General features: G+C 49.8%; 1 protein-coding gene across 11 annotated transcripts in view; it reads left to right on the top strand.

Annotated features, from left to right (window-relative positions):
* The window catches only part of TCEA3 (transcription elongation factor A3), a 46,422-nt gene that overhangs the window by 26,103 nt on the left and 4,476 nt on the right, over positions 1-15,843 (top strand). For 8 of the 11 annotated variants that reach the window (XM_031665303.1, XM_031665306.1, XM_031665301.1 and 5 more), the window contains 4 exons: positions 3,280-3,443; positions 3,634-3,750; positions 6,246-6,382; positions 14,322-14,468. In XM_031665303.1, the coding sequence (XP_031521163.1) occupies positions 3,280-3,443; positions 3,634-3,750; positions 6,246-6,382; positions 14,322-14,468 (565 nt within the window). Of the gene's footprint in view, positions 1-3,279; positions 3,444-3,633; positions 3,751-6,245; positions 6,383-7,202; positions 7,358-14,321; positions 14,469-15,843 lie in introns of all 11 variants that reach the window. The other 3 variants (XM_017958133.2, XM_003891329.4, XM_021937286.2) reach the window with 1 other exon arrangement.

The following is a 15,843-nucleotide window of genomic DNA, read 5'->3' as shown; positions in this document are numbered from 1 at the left end:
CAAAATGTAAACCTTATAAGAACAGAGCTTTGCATCCCCGGTCCACCTCACCAGTATGCACGGAGACACCTTTGCGGAACCTCAAGTCTCTAGAGAATGCAAAAATCCCAAAGGTCCAGGGGTCTGGAGTGAAAGAGGGGATCCAAGGTCAGGCCAAACAGCAAGAGGTGGGGGACAGGGAGGTCACCAGCAGAGTCCACACTGAGCTGTGCCCAGCTAGATGTTGGATGAGATTCTCTGGTAACTCCAGGTTGTTGATCCTGAGAAGTCTGGGCTACTCAGTCAGTCTCACTCTCAGACACAACTCCCTGGGCCTGAAAGACTTTGGCAGAAGTCCAGAATCCTCTTCTTCCTGAAAGGAAGTAGCATGTCTACAGCCTGAAAGTGAACATGAGAAGCAGCTGTGGATCCAGGTCCCAAGGCTGCCTGGTGCAGCTGCCCAGGCTGTGCACTGTACAATTACAGGAGGTATCAAGCTAATAATGTGAATGGTGCCTCCTGGAGTGAGGAAATGCAGCAGCTTTCTGGGCACTTCCACAAGGGCTCAGTTTGGTAAGACCCTCGAGTGGGTCTTAATTTCACTCCAGGAGGGGACCTTAATTTTTTCAACTCTGATGAATCCACTTTTTTCTGAGCAGAGATATAGGGGCTGGCTGGCAGATTCTGATGGGTTATTGAAAAAGGAGGTGAGACGAGCAGGGGAATGAAGACAGAGACTTCCTAACTTCCTGGCTCCTACCCTAAGAACAGTGCAAAAACATCTCTGGAGGGAGGGAGTTGTGCAACTTTCACAAAGTCATGCCAGGCACAGTGGCTCATGCCTGCAATCCCAGCACATTGGGAGGCCAAGGCGAGTGGATCATTCGAGGCCAGGAGTTTGAGTCCAGCCTGAGCAACATATTGAGAACCCCATTTCTACAGAAAAAAAAAAAAAAAGGCCTGATGTGGCAGCATCTGCCCGGAGTCAGTCCTAGTTACTTGGAGGCTGAGGCCAGGAGTTCGAGATTGCAGTGAGCTATGATTGACACACTTCACTTCTTCAAGGCTTCGTTCTATCATCTGTAAAATGGGCCCAGTAATTTGTGACTTTTAGGGTTATCAAGAAGAATAAAGAGCAGACCTGCGGTAAATGGTGGCTTTTGTTTTACCATCCTTAACAAACCCCAGAGTCTGGTTAGATCTTTTCTCTCCAACTCCCTCTCCTGCTCACAAGCTCCCTCGCCCTCACGCTCCAGCTACACTGAGCCCTTTGACATTGCCCATGCAAACCTTGGTCTTCCACACTTCCATGCATTTCTGGCACGAATGCATTTTTTGGCTGGGCACCATAGCTCATGCCTGTAATCCCAGCACTTTGGGAGGCCAAGGCGGGTAGATCACCTGAGGTCAGGGGTTCAAGACCAGCCTGGCCAACATGGCGAAACCCCATCTCTACTAAAAATACAAAAATTAGCTGGGCGTGGTGGCGCATGCCTGTAATCCCAGCTACTAGGGAGGCTGAGGCAGGAGAATCGCTCGAATCCAGAAAGTGGAGGTCACAGTGAGCCAAGATTGTGTCACTGCACTCCAGCCTGGATGACAGAGCGAGACTCCCTCTCAAAAAAAAAAAAAAAAAAGTGTTTCTCACATCACAAAAGTAGATATATTCTTTATAGAAGATTTAGCAAACAGGCATAAGCAAACAAAGGAAATCTATCATTCCACCTCAGAGAGATAATTGCTATTAACATGGTGTTATGGGCTGAATGTTTGTGACCCCCTAAAATTCATATGTTGAAATCCCAAACCCCATTGTGACTGTATTTGGGGATAGGGCCTTCGTTAAGGTTAAATGAGGTCATAAGGGTGGAGCCCTGATCCAATAGGATTACTGTCCCTATGAGAAGAGCCACCATGTAAACACAATGAGAAGACTGCCATTCGCAAGCAAAGAGAGAGCCCTCACCAGAAAGCAAATTGGCCAGCAACTTGATCTTGGGCTTCCCAGCCTCCAGAACCATGAGAAATAAATTCTGTTAGCGAAGCCACCCAGTCTGATATTTTGTTATGACAGCTTGAGCCACATAGTTAGCCTTCTAAATGTCTGTGCGTGTATGCATACACACACACACACACACACACATACACTGAAAACCAGTATGAGATAATTCTTGGATAGTACATCATAGATTATAGCATAGGTGTTGACTGGGTGTGGTGGCTCACACCTGTAATCCCAGCACTTTGGAAGGCCAAGGCAGGTGGATTGCTTGAGCCCAGGAGTTTTAGATCAGCCTGAGCAACATGGTGAGATCCCATCTCCACAAAAAAATGTAAAAATTAACCAGGTATGATGGTGCGCTTCTGTGATCCCAGCTCCTTGGAGATTGAGGTGGGAGGATTGTCTGAGCCCAGGAGGTCAAGGTTATAGTGAGCCATGATTGCACCACTGCACTCCAGCCTGGGTGACAGAGAGAGATCCTATCTCAAAAAATAAATTAATAAAAAGAGCATAGGTGTTGGAATTAGACAGATGTAGGTTCAAATCGTGGTGGTGTATAGCCTTAGGCAAATCTCAGTGGTGTACCTCTCTGGGTTTATTTCCTCATCTTTAAATGGGGATGATGAGAGTATCTACCTCCTGGGACGAGTATGAAGATTAAATTGGAAAATGCTTGTAAAGTGCCTGGCACAGTTCTGGCATCCAGTAAAGCCAGCCCTTTTAAATGGTGGTAGATAGTCGCTATTCACTAGACTGTAAGCCCCTTGAGGGAAGGAGCTTTGCTGACTTATCTGCATTATCCCTTGTTCTTGGCAAGTACCTGGAGAATAGGTGTCTAATAAATATTTAGTGAATGAGTGAATAAACAATTCATACATTTAGGAGACCATAGATAGCAGCTAGCACAGTGCATAATCAATTGCATATAATTATTGGTGGCGTTACACTGTTCTACAATGAGGAAAGCACAGTGGCTGGTTAAGAGCCAACTGCCTGGGTTTGAATTCTGTTTCTACTGGTTCGTCGAAGTGTGACCTGAGCCAAGTGCACCTTTAGATACATCTTTCTCTACCATGCACTTTAAAATGCGTCTCTCAAATGGGGATAAGAATAGTATCAACCTCATGGGGTTGTCACGAGGATTAAATGAGATGATCCATGTCAAATGCCTAAAATAGTACCTACCTCATCGGGTTATGAGGATTATAGGAGATCATCCATCAAGACATCTAGAATGCTGCTCAATAAATGCTTTACTCTCTTAATGTCAAATGTCTGTTACTGATTGTCATCCTCAGATCAAACAGCAGCAAATCAAAAGCGGAGAGCCCCAGAACACCTAGCAGCCCCTTGACCCCCACGTTTGCCTCCTCCATCTGTCTCCTGGCCCCCTGCTATCTCACAGGGGACTCTGTCCGGGACAAGTGTGTGGAGATGCTGTCAGCAGCCCTGAAAGCGGACGGTGAGAGAGCCTGGGCTAGGGATGAGGGAGGGAAGGGGTTCCTTTTCCCAATCTCGCCAAGGGCAGATGAGATTCAGTCTTTCTCAGCACCCCTGGGGATGGTACAGGAACACTGTAGTTCCTGGCACAAGCAGGCTTCACTGCCTATGTTGTGTCTGGCTGATACCTGTATTTCTCGAATCTCTTTTAGATGATTACAAGGACTATGGAGTCAACTGTGACAAGATGGCATCAGAAATCGAAGATCATATCCTTGAATTGTGCCAGGGCTGTGGGTGTCTGGACCGTCTAGCAGCACCCCTCCAAGGTGCAAGCGAGCTGGGAGAGTGAGGAAGGAGAGGAAGGGCTCCAGGAACAGCCCCTGCTCTGCCCCTGAACCAGAGCTCTTAATTCTATCTAACATTAATTATTATTTTACACCTGCCAGCAAAACTTGAAAATGAGCAGTACCTCATTTAGTGTTGATAACAACCCCACAGGGTAGGTTCCCTGATTTATCCAGTTTCATGGGTGAAGTCACCGAGACTCAGAGAGGTCGAATCATTTCCCAAAGCCCATACAGCTAACAGTAGTAGCAGAGATGGGATCTGAACCCAGAAAGTGTGACCCTGGGACCTGGAGGCTCAGCGGCTGTGCCAGCTAGGCTGTGTCATAGCGTGCCTCAGTTGGTCAAGTCGTTACCTCCAAGAACAGACTAGACTGAGAAGTCAGCATTTCTCATGCTCAGCCTTTTCCCTTCTCCCATCCTCTGATGTTAACAGCTCCCCTTTTTTTATTGTTGTTGAGACGGAGTTTCGCTCTTGTTGCCCAGGCTGGAGTGCAATGGCGCAATCTCGCCTCCCTGCAACTTACAACTTCTGGGTTCAAGCAATTCTCCTGCCTCAGCCTCTCAAGTAGCTGGAATTACAGGCATGCACCATCACACCTGGCTAATTTTGTATTTTTAGTAGAGATGGGTTTCACGATGTTGGTCAGGCGGGTCTCGGACTCCTGACCTCAGGTGATGCACCCCTGCTTTGCCTCCCAAAGTGCTGGGATTATTGGCGTGAGCCACCATGCCCAGCACCCCCTGCCCCATTTTTTTACTCCCAAATATATATCAAACACTGCAATGGCCAATTGACAATTCCTACCTCTGTTAGCTCTCACAGCATTCTCTGTGAGGCAGGGACGGTTCCCATTTTACGGAAGAGGAGTCTGAGGCTCAGAACTACTCGGTGTCAAAGCGGGACTGGAGACTTTGTCTTTGGATTCCACCTACTGAACCCTTTCGATGTGCCCCCTGCTCCCCAGCTTATCACCTGAAAGGGGCCTTGTGTAGACAGGAGAGGTGACCACCACTGGGATATATTAATAGATCTCTTGCACCAAAAGATGTTTGGCTTGGGAGAAAAAAATTCCCTCCTCACTTGGCCCCCATTGAATGAAAACATGGAGCTTCTTTTACTAGAGATAAAGGTTTGCATGGTGTTGGAGCGGGGAGGCAATCAGGGGACAGGAAGTCTAAGTGTCACACCGAGATGCAAGCGACCCTTTTGAGGGCTCCTGGGCTCTACCTGTGGAGTTCAGCAGGGTCTGTTGGGGAGGGTCAGGGGCCGATCTGCAGACGACAAATTTGCGTTTCCATCTCCTGCCTGTGGCCTACCCTAATTCCCTCCAACTCATTTTCTGGTGGTTTCTCTCTACTCTCATTTAATGATTAATCAGCAATACCTCAACAAGTCTAGAGCCATTCAGCACCTCAAAAAGTACATTTTCATCATTTCCCATTAATTCAGGAAGGCAGAACCCAAGGTATCAGAACTATCACAAGTTTCATCTTCATTTTCTCCTGAACAGTCATCCCTCCAAGCAGGTCCTTTCCACCTTTAAGCCCAGTTTGAAACAACAGCAGATGGTCCAGTACAAAGTTCCACTCCCAGCCTTTCCTCCATCCACTTTTTTTTTTTTTTTTTTTGAGACGGAGTCTCGCTCTGTTGCCCAGGCTGGAGTGCAGTGGCCGGATCTCAGCTCATTGCAAGCTCCGCCTCCCAGGTTCACGCCATTCTCCTGCCTCAGCCTCCCGAGTAGCTGGGACTACGGGCACCCACCACCTCGCCCAGCTAGTTTTTTTAAAAATATTTTTTAGTAGAGACGGAGTTTCACCGTGTTAGCCAGGATGGTCTCGATCTCCTGACCTCGTGATCCGCCCGTCTCGGCCTCCCAAAGTGCTAGGATTACAGGCTTGAGCCACCGCGCCCGGCCTGAATGTCCCTGTTTTAAAGGAGAGGAAATCAAAGCTGCATCAAACCCTTTAGCTCTTTGTTCTTAGCTAGCTGGAGGTCAGGGGGAGGGTACATTTGGGGGCTTGACTGCTCTGTGTCCTAAAATAGATCTGTGCTCTTTGGAGTGGCCCTGTGCTAACAATGCAGCCAAAAGTTCCTCTGAGGGGCCGGTGCCCCCTGGTCTGCTCTCCACCTCGTCCCCTCCTGTGACCTTGGGGCATGGAGACGGAGTCAGAGACTGGTGAAATATCGCCAGCCCTGCTGGCTCCACATATCAGTACACCCGAGGAATCCCAAGTGGCACATTTTCAAACACATTTTTTAGCTTTCACATGCATTGTGGCATATTCTTTGCTTTTCACACTTTTATTGTACAGACAGCATTAAAACAATAACAGAATAAAGAAAGAATACCACCTCCCCTCCCACCACTTCTAGCAAGTCATCTGTTTTCATTTTTCCACATTCCCCGCAGTCGCTTTCTTGTATATGGTTATTCCCAGCAACAGCTTTGTCTTCCTGATCTTCTTTGGCTCAGGAGACCAAGAAAATGAGGCTGTGTTCCCCGAGCTCCTCCAGAGGGTGGAGGGAGTGGGAGGCTCGGAAGCCTGCCTAGGATGCAGTGTTTGGACAGAAACTCACTGTGGTTGGTGGCCAGGGGTGACTTCCTGCCGGGTGAGTGGAGAGAGTGTTACCGTCAGGAGGGGTCTGGCTTCCAGCCCCGTCTCTGCCGGGAATTTGCCCCATGGCCTTGAGCAAGGGCCTGCACCCTTTCTAAGCCTCAGCTGCCTCATCTATTAATGGGAGAAGTAACTCTGACCAGCAATTCCCAGCGTGGGTTCCATGGGATGGTAACAGGTCTTGTAGCGGAAAGGATGGAGGGGAAGGGGACTCTATAATCAAATGTATTGGGAACACCAGATTAAACAAAGCTCAGTGGTTTCTTTTTTGCAATAAGGCCTCTTAGAACCTTAAACATGTGGCTCTTAATCTTTTCCGCTGACAGCAGGACTCACAACCTCCAGGGGCCCTTCCCAACTAGAAGTTCTCTGCATCCTTGTCATCATCTTAGCAGCCCATGTATGTTGAGCATTTGATATATCCCAGACACCACACTACTGCATCGTGTGGCTTAGTTCACAGAATCCTTGTATTTTATAAATAAGGAAACTCAGGCGTATAGAGGTTGTGTGACTCACCTGAGGTCACACAAGAGGCTCAGACAAACCCAGGGTCCTGGTGTCCCTGACACTATAGTGCTTGCTATGATCTGATCTTACCCCAGAGACTGTTTTCTGTCTCTGATACTTGGCTGACCACAAATGCCCAAGAGAGATCCCCACTTGGGGAGTCAGAGGTCACAAAAGAGGGGCCCAACCCCTGTAGAAATCCAGGGATAGGAAGAGAGGGTCCTGGAGCTCCTCAGGCATCAGGGCCAGGCCTGCACCCTTCCGTGCCCCTCCACGAGTGGCTGGCCCACCCTTGACTGTGTCACATATCTACCAAGAGCTCAAGAGCACAGACATGAAGTACCGGAACCGCGTGCGCAGCCGCATTAGCAACCTCAAGGACCCCAGGAACCCCGGCCTGCGGCGGAATGTGCTCAGTGGGGCCATCTCTGCAGGGCTCATAGCCAAGATGACAGCAGAGGTGAGAGCAGGGCGTCTGCATGGTGGGGCAGGAAGCCAGGTCCCCCCAGCCCTGCCTAGTGCAGAGGGTCAGTGGCTTGTGACTCAGCAGCGATGAGCCAGGGAGCTTTTCCAACCAGCCTCATCTCAGCCTCCCCACCAGGCTCTGGACTAGCAGAATCCTGAACACAGCTAATAGGTTCTAAGTGCTGTGCTAAGCATGTTCAGAGAATTGGCCAAGTTGTTCACACCAACTGAGATAGAAAGGTGTATTATCCCCATTCTACAGATGAGGATCCTGAGGCTCAGAGGAGTAAATGGATTTGCCCATGCACACAGCTAGAAACAGCTGAGGCCAGGAGGCAAGCTGTCTGGCCCCAGAGCTAGATTGTGCAGAGTGCGTGGGGGCTGTACGTGTGGAGTGCGTGTCCGTGTGGTACATATGATGTGTGAGGTGTGTAGGGGTATATGTGGGGTGCGTGTGTGGTGTGTATATGTGGGGTAAGTGTGTGGTGTATATATGTGGAGTGTGTGTGGTATGTATGTGTATGTATGTATGGAGCATGTGCGCATGGTATATATTAGGGATCCCCAACCCTCGGGCCACCGGCTGGTACCTGTTGGGAACCAGGCCACACAACAGGAGGTGGGCAGTGGGCAAGCTAGCGAAGCTTCATCTGTGTTTACAGCCTCTCCCCATCACTCGCATTTCTGCCTGAGCTCCGCCTCCTGTCAGATCAGTGGCGGCATTAGATTCTCATGGGAGCACAAACCCTATTGTGAACTGTGCATGCGAGGGATCTAGGTTGCACGCTCCTCATGAGAATCTAATGCCTGATGATCTGTCACTGTCTCCCAGCACCCCAAGTGGGGACCATCTAGTTGCAGAAAAACAAGGGATCTCAGGGCTCCCACTGATTCTACATTATGGTGAGTTGGATAGTTATTTCGATATCTATAACACAATGTAATAATAATAGAAATAAAGTGCACAATAAATGTAATGTACTTGAATCATCCTGAAACCATCCCCCACCCCGTCTATGGAAAAACTGTCTTCCAGGAAACCAGTCCCTGGTGCCAAAAAGGTTGGGGACCACTGGTGTATATGATGTGAGTGGGGGCTGTGTTTGCAGGCGGGTGAGGCATGGTCTGAGGTCTGGCAGTGGAGACACGACGTGAATGGATGGCAGCATGATGACCAGTAATGACGATATGACCAGGCACGACGCGGATGCACGCATCAATGACGACCGCGGATAAGGCGGCATCGATCGTGATTAATGCGGGCACGACTGCCGCGGATGGCAGCATCGACCGCGGATCGCGGATGTTATCGATCGAAGGATGGCATCGACCGCAGAATGGCGGCACGACGCGAATGCGATCGACGCGGATGCGACCGGACTCCGCGGATGGCATCGATCCGCATGATGGCAAGCACGATCTGGCGGATGCGGCGGCGCGCACGATCTGCGGATGGCGCGGCGCACGATCACCGCGATGGGCAGCACGATCGCATGACCCGCGCGTTAATCTGATCTATGATTTGCTGGCACGATCCGGGAGGGTGGCAGACTGCAGAAATGTGGATATGGCATCGCAAGTGACAGGTGGTGAGGCAGCACTGGACGTGAATGGAGCAAGGCGGGTGGATAGTGGAATGGATCGTGGATGGGGTGGTGGTGGATGGAATGGAAGGGACAGAATGGAATGGATGGTGGGTGGCGGCATCGATCGTGGCGGATACCGTGGTGACCATCCATGATCGCACGATCGCGATGGTCTCGAGGCACGACCGTGGATAGCGGTGGCGGCACGATCGTGCGGATACGTTAATGGCATCAGGTAATGACGTGGATGCGGCATCAGCACGGATCGCAAATAATGCACCGGATTACGCGAATAAGGCGGCACGATCGCGTGAATGGCATCGATCGCAAGCGGATATGAGTGGCACGACGCGGCGGATAAAGGCAGTACGGACCGCGATTAATCCTATAAGCACGATCGCGTGATTACGCGCCACCGATCGCGCGGATAGCGTTAATCGACGCATCCATGAAATTAATGGCAGTGAGCAAGGCGATCGACGACAGTAAGTAATAATCGTGCGTGAGCAAGTGGCGGCACGCATAATGCTATCCCAGGGTCGACGTGAAAGCGCAAGGAACGCTGATCCTCGATTTATCCATTCAAATACCCAAAACAAACAGCAAAGAGCCTTGGCGTTAGGACAAGATGGAGAACTTGGCACAGGTAGACCAGGGTTATCTTTCTGCCTGATTTAAAGATCTGATCTTTTTGGGTAGATAGCAGCATATGCCTGGAGTTATAAATTGCAACTTGGCTTTACAGTGTGTCTTTCGTCAGTTCAGACTGCTATAACGAAATACCATCGCCTGGGTGGTTTATAAACAACAGGCATTTATTCCTCACATTTCTTTTGTTTGTTTGTTTGCTTGTTTTTTTGTGTTTTTTTTTTGAGATGGAGTCTCATTCTTTTGCCCAGGTTGGAGTGTAGTGGCACAATCTGGGCTCACTGCAGCCTCCGCCTCCCAGGTTCAAGCGATTCTCCTGCCTCAACCTCCCTGATAGCTGGGATTACAGGTGCGTGCCACCACCCCCGGCTAATTTTTGTATTTTTAGTAGAAACAGGGTTTCACCATGTTGGCCAGGCTGGTCTTGAACTCCTGACCTCAGGTGATCCACCTGCCTCAGCCTCCCAAAGTGCTGGGATTATAGGTGTGAGCCATCGTGCCTGGCCTAGTTCTCACATCTCTAGAGATTGGACAGTGCAAGATCAGGGCACCAGCAGACTCAGTGTCTAGTGAGGGCCTGCTTCCTCATAGACAGCCATCTTCTCACTGTAACCTCACATGGTGGAGGGGTCTTTCTCAGGCTCCTATTAGAGGGGCACTAATCCCCTGCACCAGGGCTCTGCCCTTGAGAGCTAATCACCTCCCAAAGACCCCCTAATAACCCTTACCTTTCAACAGGCCGGGTGAGGTAGCTCATGCTTGTAATCCCAGCACTTTGGGAGGCCGAGTTGGGCAGAACTCCTGAGCTCAGGAGATCAAGATGGCAAAACCCTGTCTCTACTAAAAATACAAAAATTAACCGGGTGTGGTGGCACACACCTGTAGTCTCAGCTACTCGGGAGGCTGAGGCAGGAGAATCGCTTGAACCCAGGAGGCAGAGGTTGCAGTAAGCTGAGATCCTGCCACTGCACTCCCAGCCTGGGCGACAGAGTGAGACTCCGTCTCAAAAAAAAAGAAAAGAAAAGAAAAAAAAAGAAAAATCTTAGCTTGGGCTTGGGCTGCCTGCTGTGCTGGGAAGCTCCCATCAGGACCCATGCGGATGGTGTCTCTCTCAGCATTCCCTTCCCCGATTCCCTTTTTATGCCTCTTTCCTTGTTCATCTGACTCCCTCATTCTTCCTTCTTCTCTTTTCTTCCCTACCCAGACATAGCAAAGAATGGAGTAGGTTCCGAGACACCCATGAGCACTGCTGAGTGGACATACCATCCTGTCAGTGCCCCGAGAACCAACATTCACAGTCCACCCAGCACTGACAACAGTGTCTGGTACATCACAGGGCTCAACAAATAGGGATTGAATTGTGGTCTGTGACTCTCATTGCCCTCATTTTCTACCTTATTTTCTACAGTATTGTACCTATTCTCCGTGTCTCTGATGCTGCCTCATTCTAATGAGGCAGGGCAGAGAAGTAAATGGATTGGCATGTGGCTGGATAGATTTTTCTGTTCTCTATTTCTCAGCTGGCACACAAGACCTTCCTTTCACAATCTGACCTCCAGCCACATCTCCCGCACTCGACTTGAACCTACCCCAAATACTTTTACCCAAACGTGCTATTCTTGTCCTCTCATCTTTTGTGCCTGCTGTTTTTTTGGGTTTTGTTGTTTGTTTATTTGTTTTGTTTTGTTTTGTTTTTCTTTTGAGAGGGAGTCTGGCTGTCACCCAGGTTGGAGTGCAATGGCATAATCTCAGCTCACTGCAACCTCCACCTCCCAGGTTCAAGAGATTCTCCTGCCTCAGCCTCCCAAGTAGTTGGGACTACAGGCATGCACCTGTAACCATGTAACCATGTAATCATGCCTGGCTAATTTTTCTATTTTTAGTAGAGACGAAGTTTCGCCATGTTGGTCAGGTTGGTCTCAAACTCCTGACCTCAGGTGATCTGCCTGCCTCGGCTTCCCAGAGTGCTGGGATTACATGTGTGAGCCACTGTGCCTGGCCCTGCTGTTTTATTTGTCTGGAATGTGCCACCACCCACTCGGGGAACTCCTATCTTTCAAGACTGGTTAAAGTACTAGCTTCTTCATGACCCACCAGACCCCAAACAGTTAACCACCATACCCTGCTGCTTCCCCTGCACCTTATACACCTTCGCTTTAGTACTTCCTTCCCTCTCTTGCAATCCTATGTAAATGCTTGGCTACCCTACCAGATTAGCACTACTTGGGAGGAGGAACCAGATCTTCCTTTTTGAATCCGTTGGACTCAGAGGCAGTAGCATGCTTGAGCTAGCTCCTACCAGCTCAAGGGAGCTCCTGATGTGTAGCTCTTCCCAACTCTGCGTTCAGTTATATCACATTAGCAGCTTGAAATTGGCCATGGAATTTTGTCCCATTGACCATAGCATTTTGTCCCCTGGAAGCTGACAAACGCTACAAATCGAGGCATCCCCACAACCAAAGCTGATTTACTGATTACACTGATACAGTTAAAGGCATTCAATAAATTGGCATCCAGTAGATTTTGTTTTTGTTTTTTGAGAGAGTCTTGCTCTGTCGCCCAGGTTGGAGTGCAGTGATGCGATCTCGGCTCACTGCACTCTTCACCTCCCAGGTTCAAGCAGTTCTCCTGCCTCAGCCTCCTAAATAGCTGAGATTACAGGCGTGCACCACCACGCCTGGGTTTTTTTTTTTTTTTTTTAGATGGACTCTCGCTCTTGTTGCCCAGGCTGGAGTGCAATGGTGCAGTCTCAGCTCACTGCAACCTACACTTCCCAGGTTCAAGCAATTGTCCTGTCTCAGCCTCCCGAGTAGCTGGGATTACAGGTGGCTGCCACCACACCCAGCTAATTTTTTTGTATTTTTAGTACAGATGGGGTTTCACCATGTTGGCCTGGCTGGTCCTGAACTCCTGACCTCAGGTGATCCTCCCATCTTGGCCTCCCAAAGTGTTGGGATTACAGGCGTAAGCCACTGCACCCGGCCACATCCAGTAAATTTTGAATGGGCAAATGCTTTGTGCTCTGGAAAATTCCCCCAAATTAAAGTCAGCTACTTTTTACTCATATGGGTAAATGACTTTCATTGACCTGCTTTTCTATATTCTCCTGCCATTGGTTAGGGCCTAGCCTTTGAATTTAACACACTAGGACTTTAAAAATTAATATGCACCAGAAAAACTTGAGGACACTAGTGAAAATGCATATTCTGGCCAGGTGCAGTGGCTCACGCCTGTAATCCCAGCACTTCGGGAGTCCAAAGTAGGCAGATAGTTTGAGCTCAGGAGACTGGCCTGGGCAATGTGGTAAAACCCCATCTCTACCAAAAAATACAAAAAAAAAAAAAAAAAAAAAAAAATTAACCAGGTTTGGTGGTGCATGCCTGTAGTCCCAGCTACTTGGGAGACTGAGGTGGGAGAATCACTTGAGCCTGGGGAGGTTGAGGCTGCTGTGAGTCATCGCACCACTGCACCCCAGCCTAGGTGACAGCAAGACCTTGTCCCAAAAATAAATAAATAAATAAATAAATAAATAAATAAATAACTTTAAAAAATGCATATTCCTGGGCCTGCCCTTAGCAATTCAGATTCATAGGAATCTGCATTTTATCAAGAAGCCTAAGTGGTTATCATGAAAGGTGAGCACACTAAAATACTTTGACCTTTATGCCAGCTTTCTTCTCCATGGTTTAAGGAGTCCTGACAGATAGCAACAATGAAAAAGTTTAGGACAGGCGTGGTGGTTCACACCTGTAATCCCAGCACTTTGGGAGGCCTAAGCGGGTGGATCGCGAGGTCAGGAGATCGAGACCATCCTGACCAACATGATGAAACTCCATCTCTACGAAAAATACAAAGATTAGCTGGGCGTGGTGGCAGGCGCCTGTAGTCCCAGCTACTCAGGAGGCTGAGGCAGAATCGCTTGAACCCGGGAGGTGGAGGTTGCAGTGAGCTGAGATAGCACCACTGCACTCCAGCCTGGTGACAGAGTGAGACTCCATCTCAAAAACAATGTTTAAAATCCTCATTTTGACATTCGCGTCAGCCACCCTCCTTCCCCTTCCACCAACCCTTAACTGGAGCTCTCTGCAGTTTGACTGTCACCCTCTCTGCTCTCCTCTGGCAGAGGCTTAAGGGGAGACAAGTGGCCAGGGAGATGGACAGAGAAGGCAAAGGCATGGGTGATGCGTGCTCACAGATGAGCAGTTAGTTGTGTGAGCCCAGGAGCTTCAGGGTGGGGGTAGCAGCAGCAAGTCATGGGTAGTTGTGCCAGAGTTCCCAGGAAGCAGAACAGCAGGGCAGTGATCACAGCGTAAAAGAGCACTGGATCAAGTCCAGAGAGGAAGACTAAGGGGAACATCATAGACCAGGTGGCAGTGATCAAGCAGCTCAAGCAGGAGGCTTCAGGCCAAGGCCAAGGTCCTGGCAGGCAGGATGAGCCCCAGATCTGGAGAAATGTACACAAGAGTGCTTGTCCTCGGGCAGAGGCTGTTTGCCTGCTGCTCTCCTAAATGTGCTTTATGACCTTCCAGTCATGGGCGGCAGGGGACTCTGCGGGGACAGCTTTCTCCCAGCTGGGGCAGGACCTGGAATCCAGGCCTCCCTCCAGCTCCTTGCAGTCAGTAAAGCATGTTAGCTCCTCTTCTGTTCAGGCTCTCTAGAAACTGGGTGTGGGGCAGGGCCCCTGTGACCCCTCAGCCCTGAAGGGCAAGCTCTTTTTTTCTCCAGGAAATGGCCAGTGATGAACTGAGGGAGTTGAGGAATGCCATGACCCAGGAGGCCATCCGTGAGCACCAGATGGCCAAGACCGGCGGCACCACCACTGACCTCTTCCAGTGCAGCAAATGCAAGAAGAAGAACTGCACCTATAACCAGGTATGGACAGTAAGGGGATGGGCTGGAGGCGCTGGCGGCCGCAGGGGCAGACAGATGGAAAATCAGAGAGAAGCTTAGGGAAGAGCCAGAGGGGAGAAAGGGTTAAAACTCTCTAAGCTTGGCCGGGTGCAGTGGCTCACGTCTGTAATCCCCGCACTTTGGGAGGCCAAGGTGAGTGGATCACCTGAGGTCAGGAGTTCGAGACCAGCCTGGCCAACATGGTGAAACCCCATCTCTACTAAAAATACAAAAATTAGCCAGGCATAGTGGCACATGCCTGTAATCCCAGCTACCCTGGAGGCTGAGGCAGGAGAATCACTGGAACCTGGGAGGCGGAGGCTACAGTGAGCCAAGATTGCACTACTGTATTCCAGCCTGGGCGACAGAGTGAGACTCTGTCTCAAAACAAACAACAAAAAAAAACCTCTCTAGGCTGGGCCAGCTCAGTGGCTCACACCTATAATCTCAGCACTTTTGAGAGGCCGAGGCAGGCAGATAGCTTGAACCTGGGAGTTTGAGTGCAGCCTGGGCAACGTGGTGAAACGTCATCTTTACTAAAAATACAAAAATTAGCCAGGCTTGGTGGTGCATGCCTGTAGTCCCAGGTACTAGATGCGAGGGGGAATGGGTGGTGATGAGGCATGAGAATCACTGGAGCCCAGGAGGTTGAGGCTCGAGTGAACTGAGGCTGCAGTGAGCCGTGATTGCACCACTGCACTCCTGCCTGGGTGACAGAACGAGACCCTGTCTCAACAAAACAAAGAAAACCTTAAAAACTCTCCAGGCTGCAGAGAGAAGGGCGAGCCTTGGTACACTAACATGATGCATCTGTGGCTTCTGGACAATGTTCTGAGTTTAGAATCATCCCACTATGTGTCTATGAGGCATGGTCAGTGTGTTCTCGTCTGCCCTGAAGTGACAAGAAGAAGAATCAGACTCATGGCGGCTGAAGAGTCCCAGACAGTTGAAAGGGAACTTGGCAATGTGAAACCCAGCTCCCTCATTACACACCCAGGGAAACTGAGGCCCACACAAGCCACAGATGGGCTTTTTAGCCTTGCCCAAGGTGGCAGAGCAGGCTAGTGTCAGAGATAGTAATAAACCAGATCCAGATCTTTCTGCCTGCAATCCAGCTAACTTGGTCAATAAAGCCTAAGGGCTTTAGCTCTGATTCCTACAGTTGAAGACAATTGCCTTGGCATGGGGAACTTGGGAAGGCTGTGGAGGCCCCTTCCTTTTTTTTTTGAGATGGAGTCTCGCTCTGTCGCCCAGGCTGGAGTGCAGTGGCCGGATCTCAGCTCACTGCAAGCTCTGCCTCCCGGGTTTACGCCATTCTCCTGCCTCAGCCTCCCGAGTAGCTGGGACTACAGGCGCC

Source organism: Papio anubis, chromosome 1 (genome assembly GCF_008728515.1).
Source record: "Papio anubis isolate 15944 chromosome 1, Panubis1.0, whole genome shotgun sequence".
Taxonomy (NCBI): Eukaryota; Metazoa; Chordata; class Mammalia; order Primates; family Cercopithecidae; genus Papio; species Papio anubis.
Note: the sequence above shows the minus strand (reverse complement) of the source record. Positions and strands in the feature narration are given on the sequence as shown.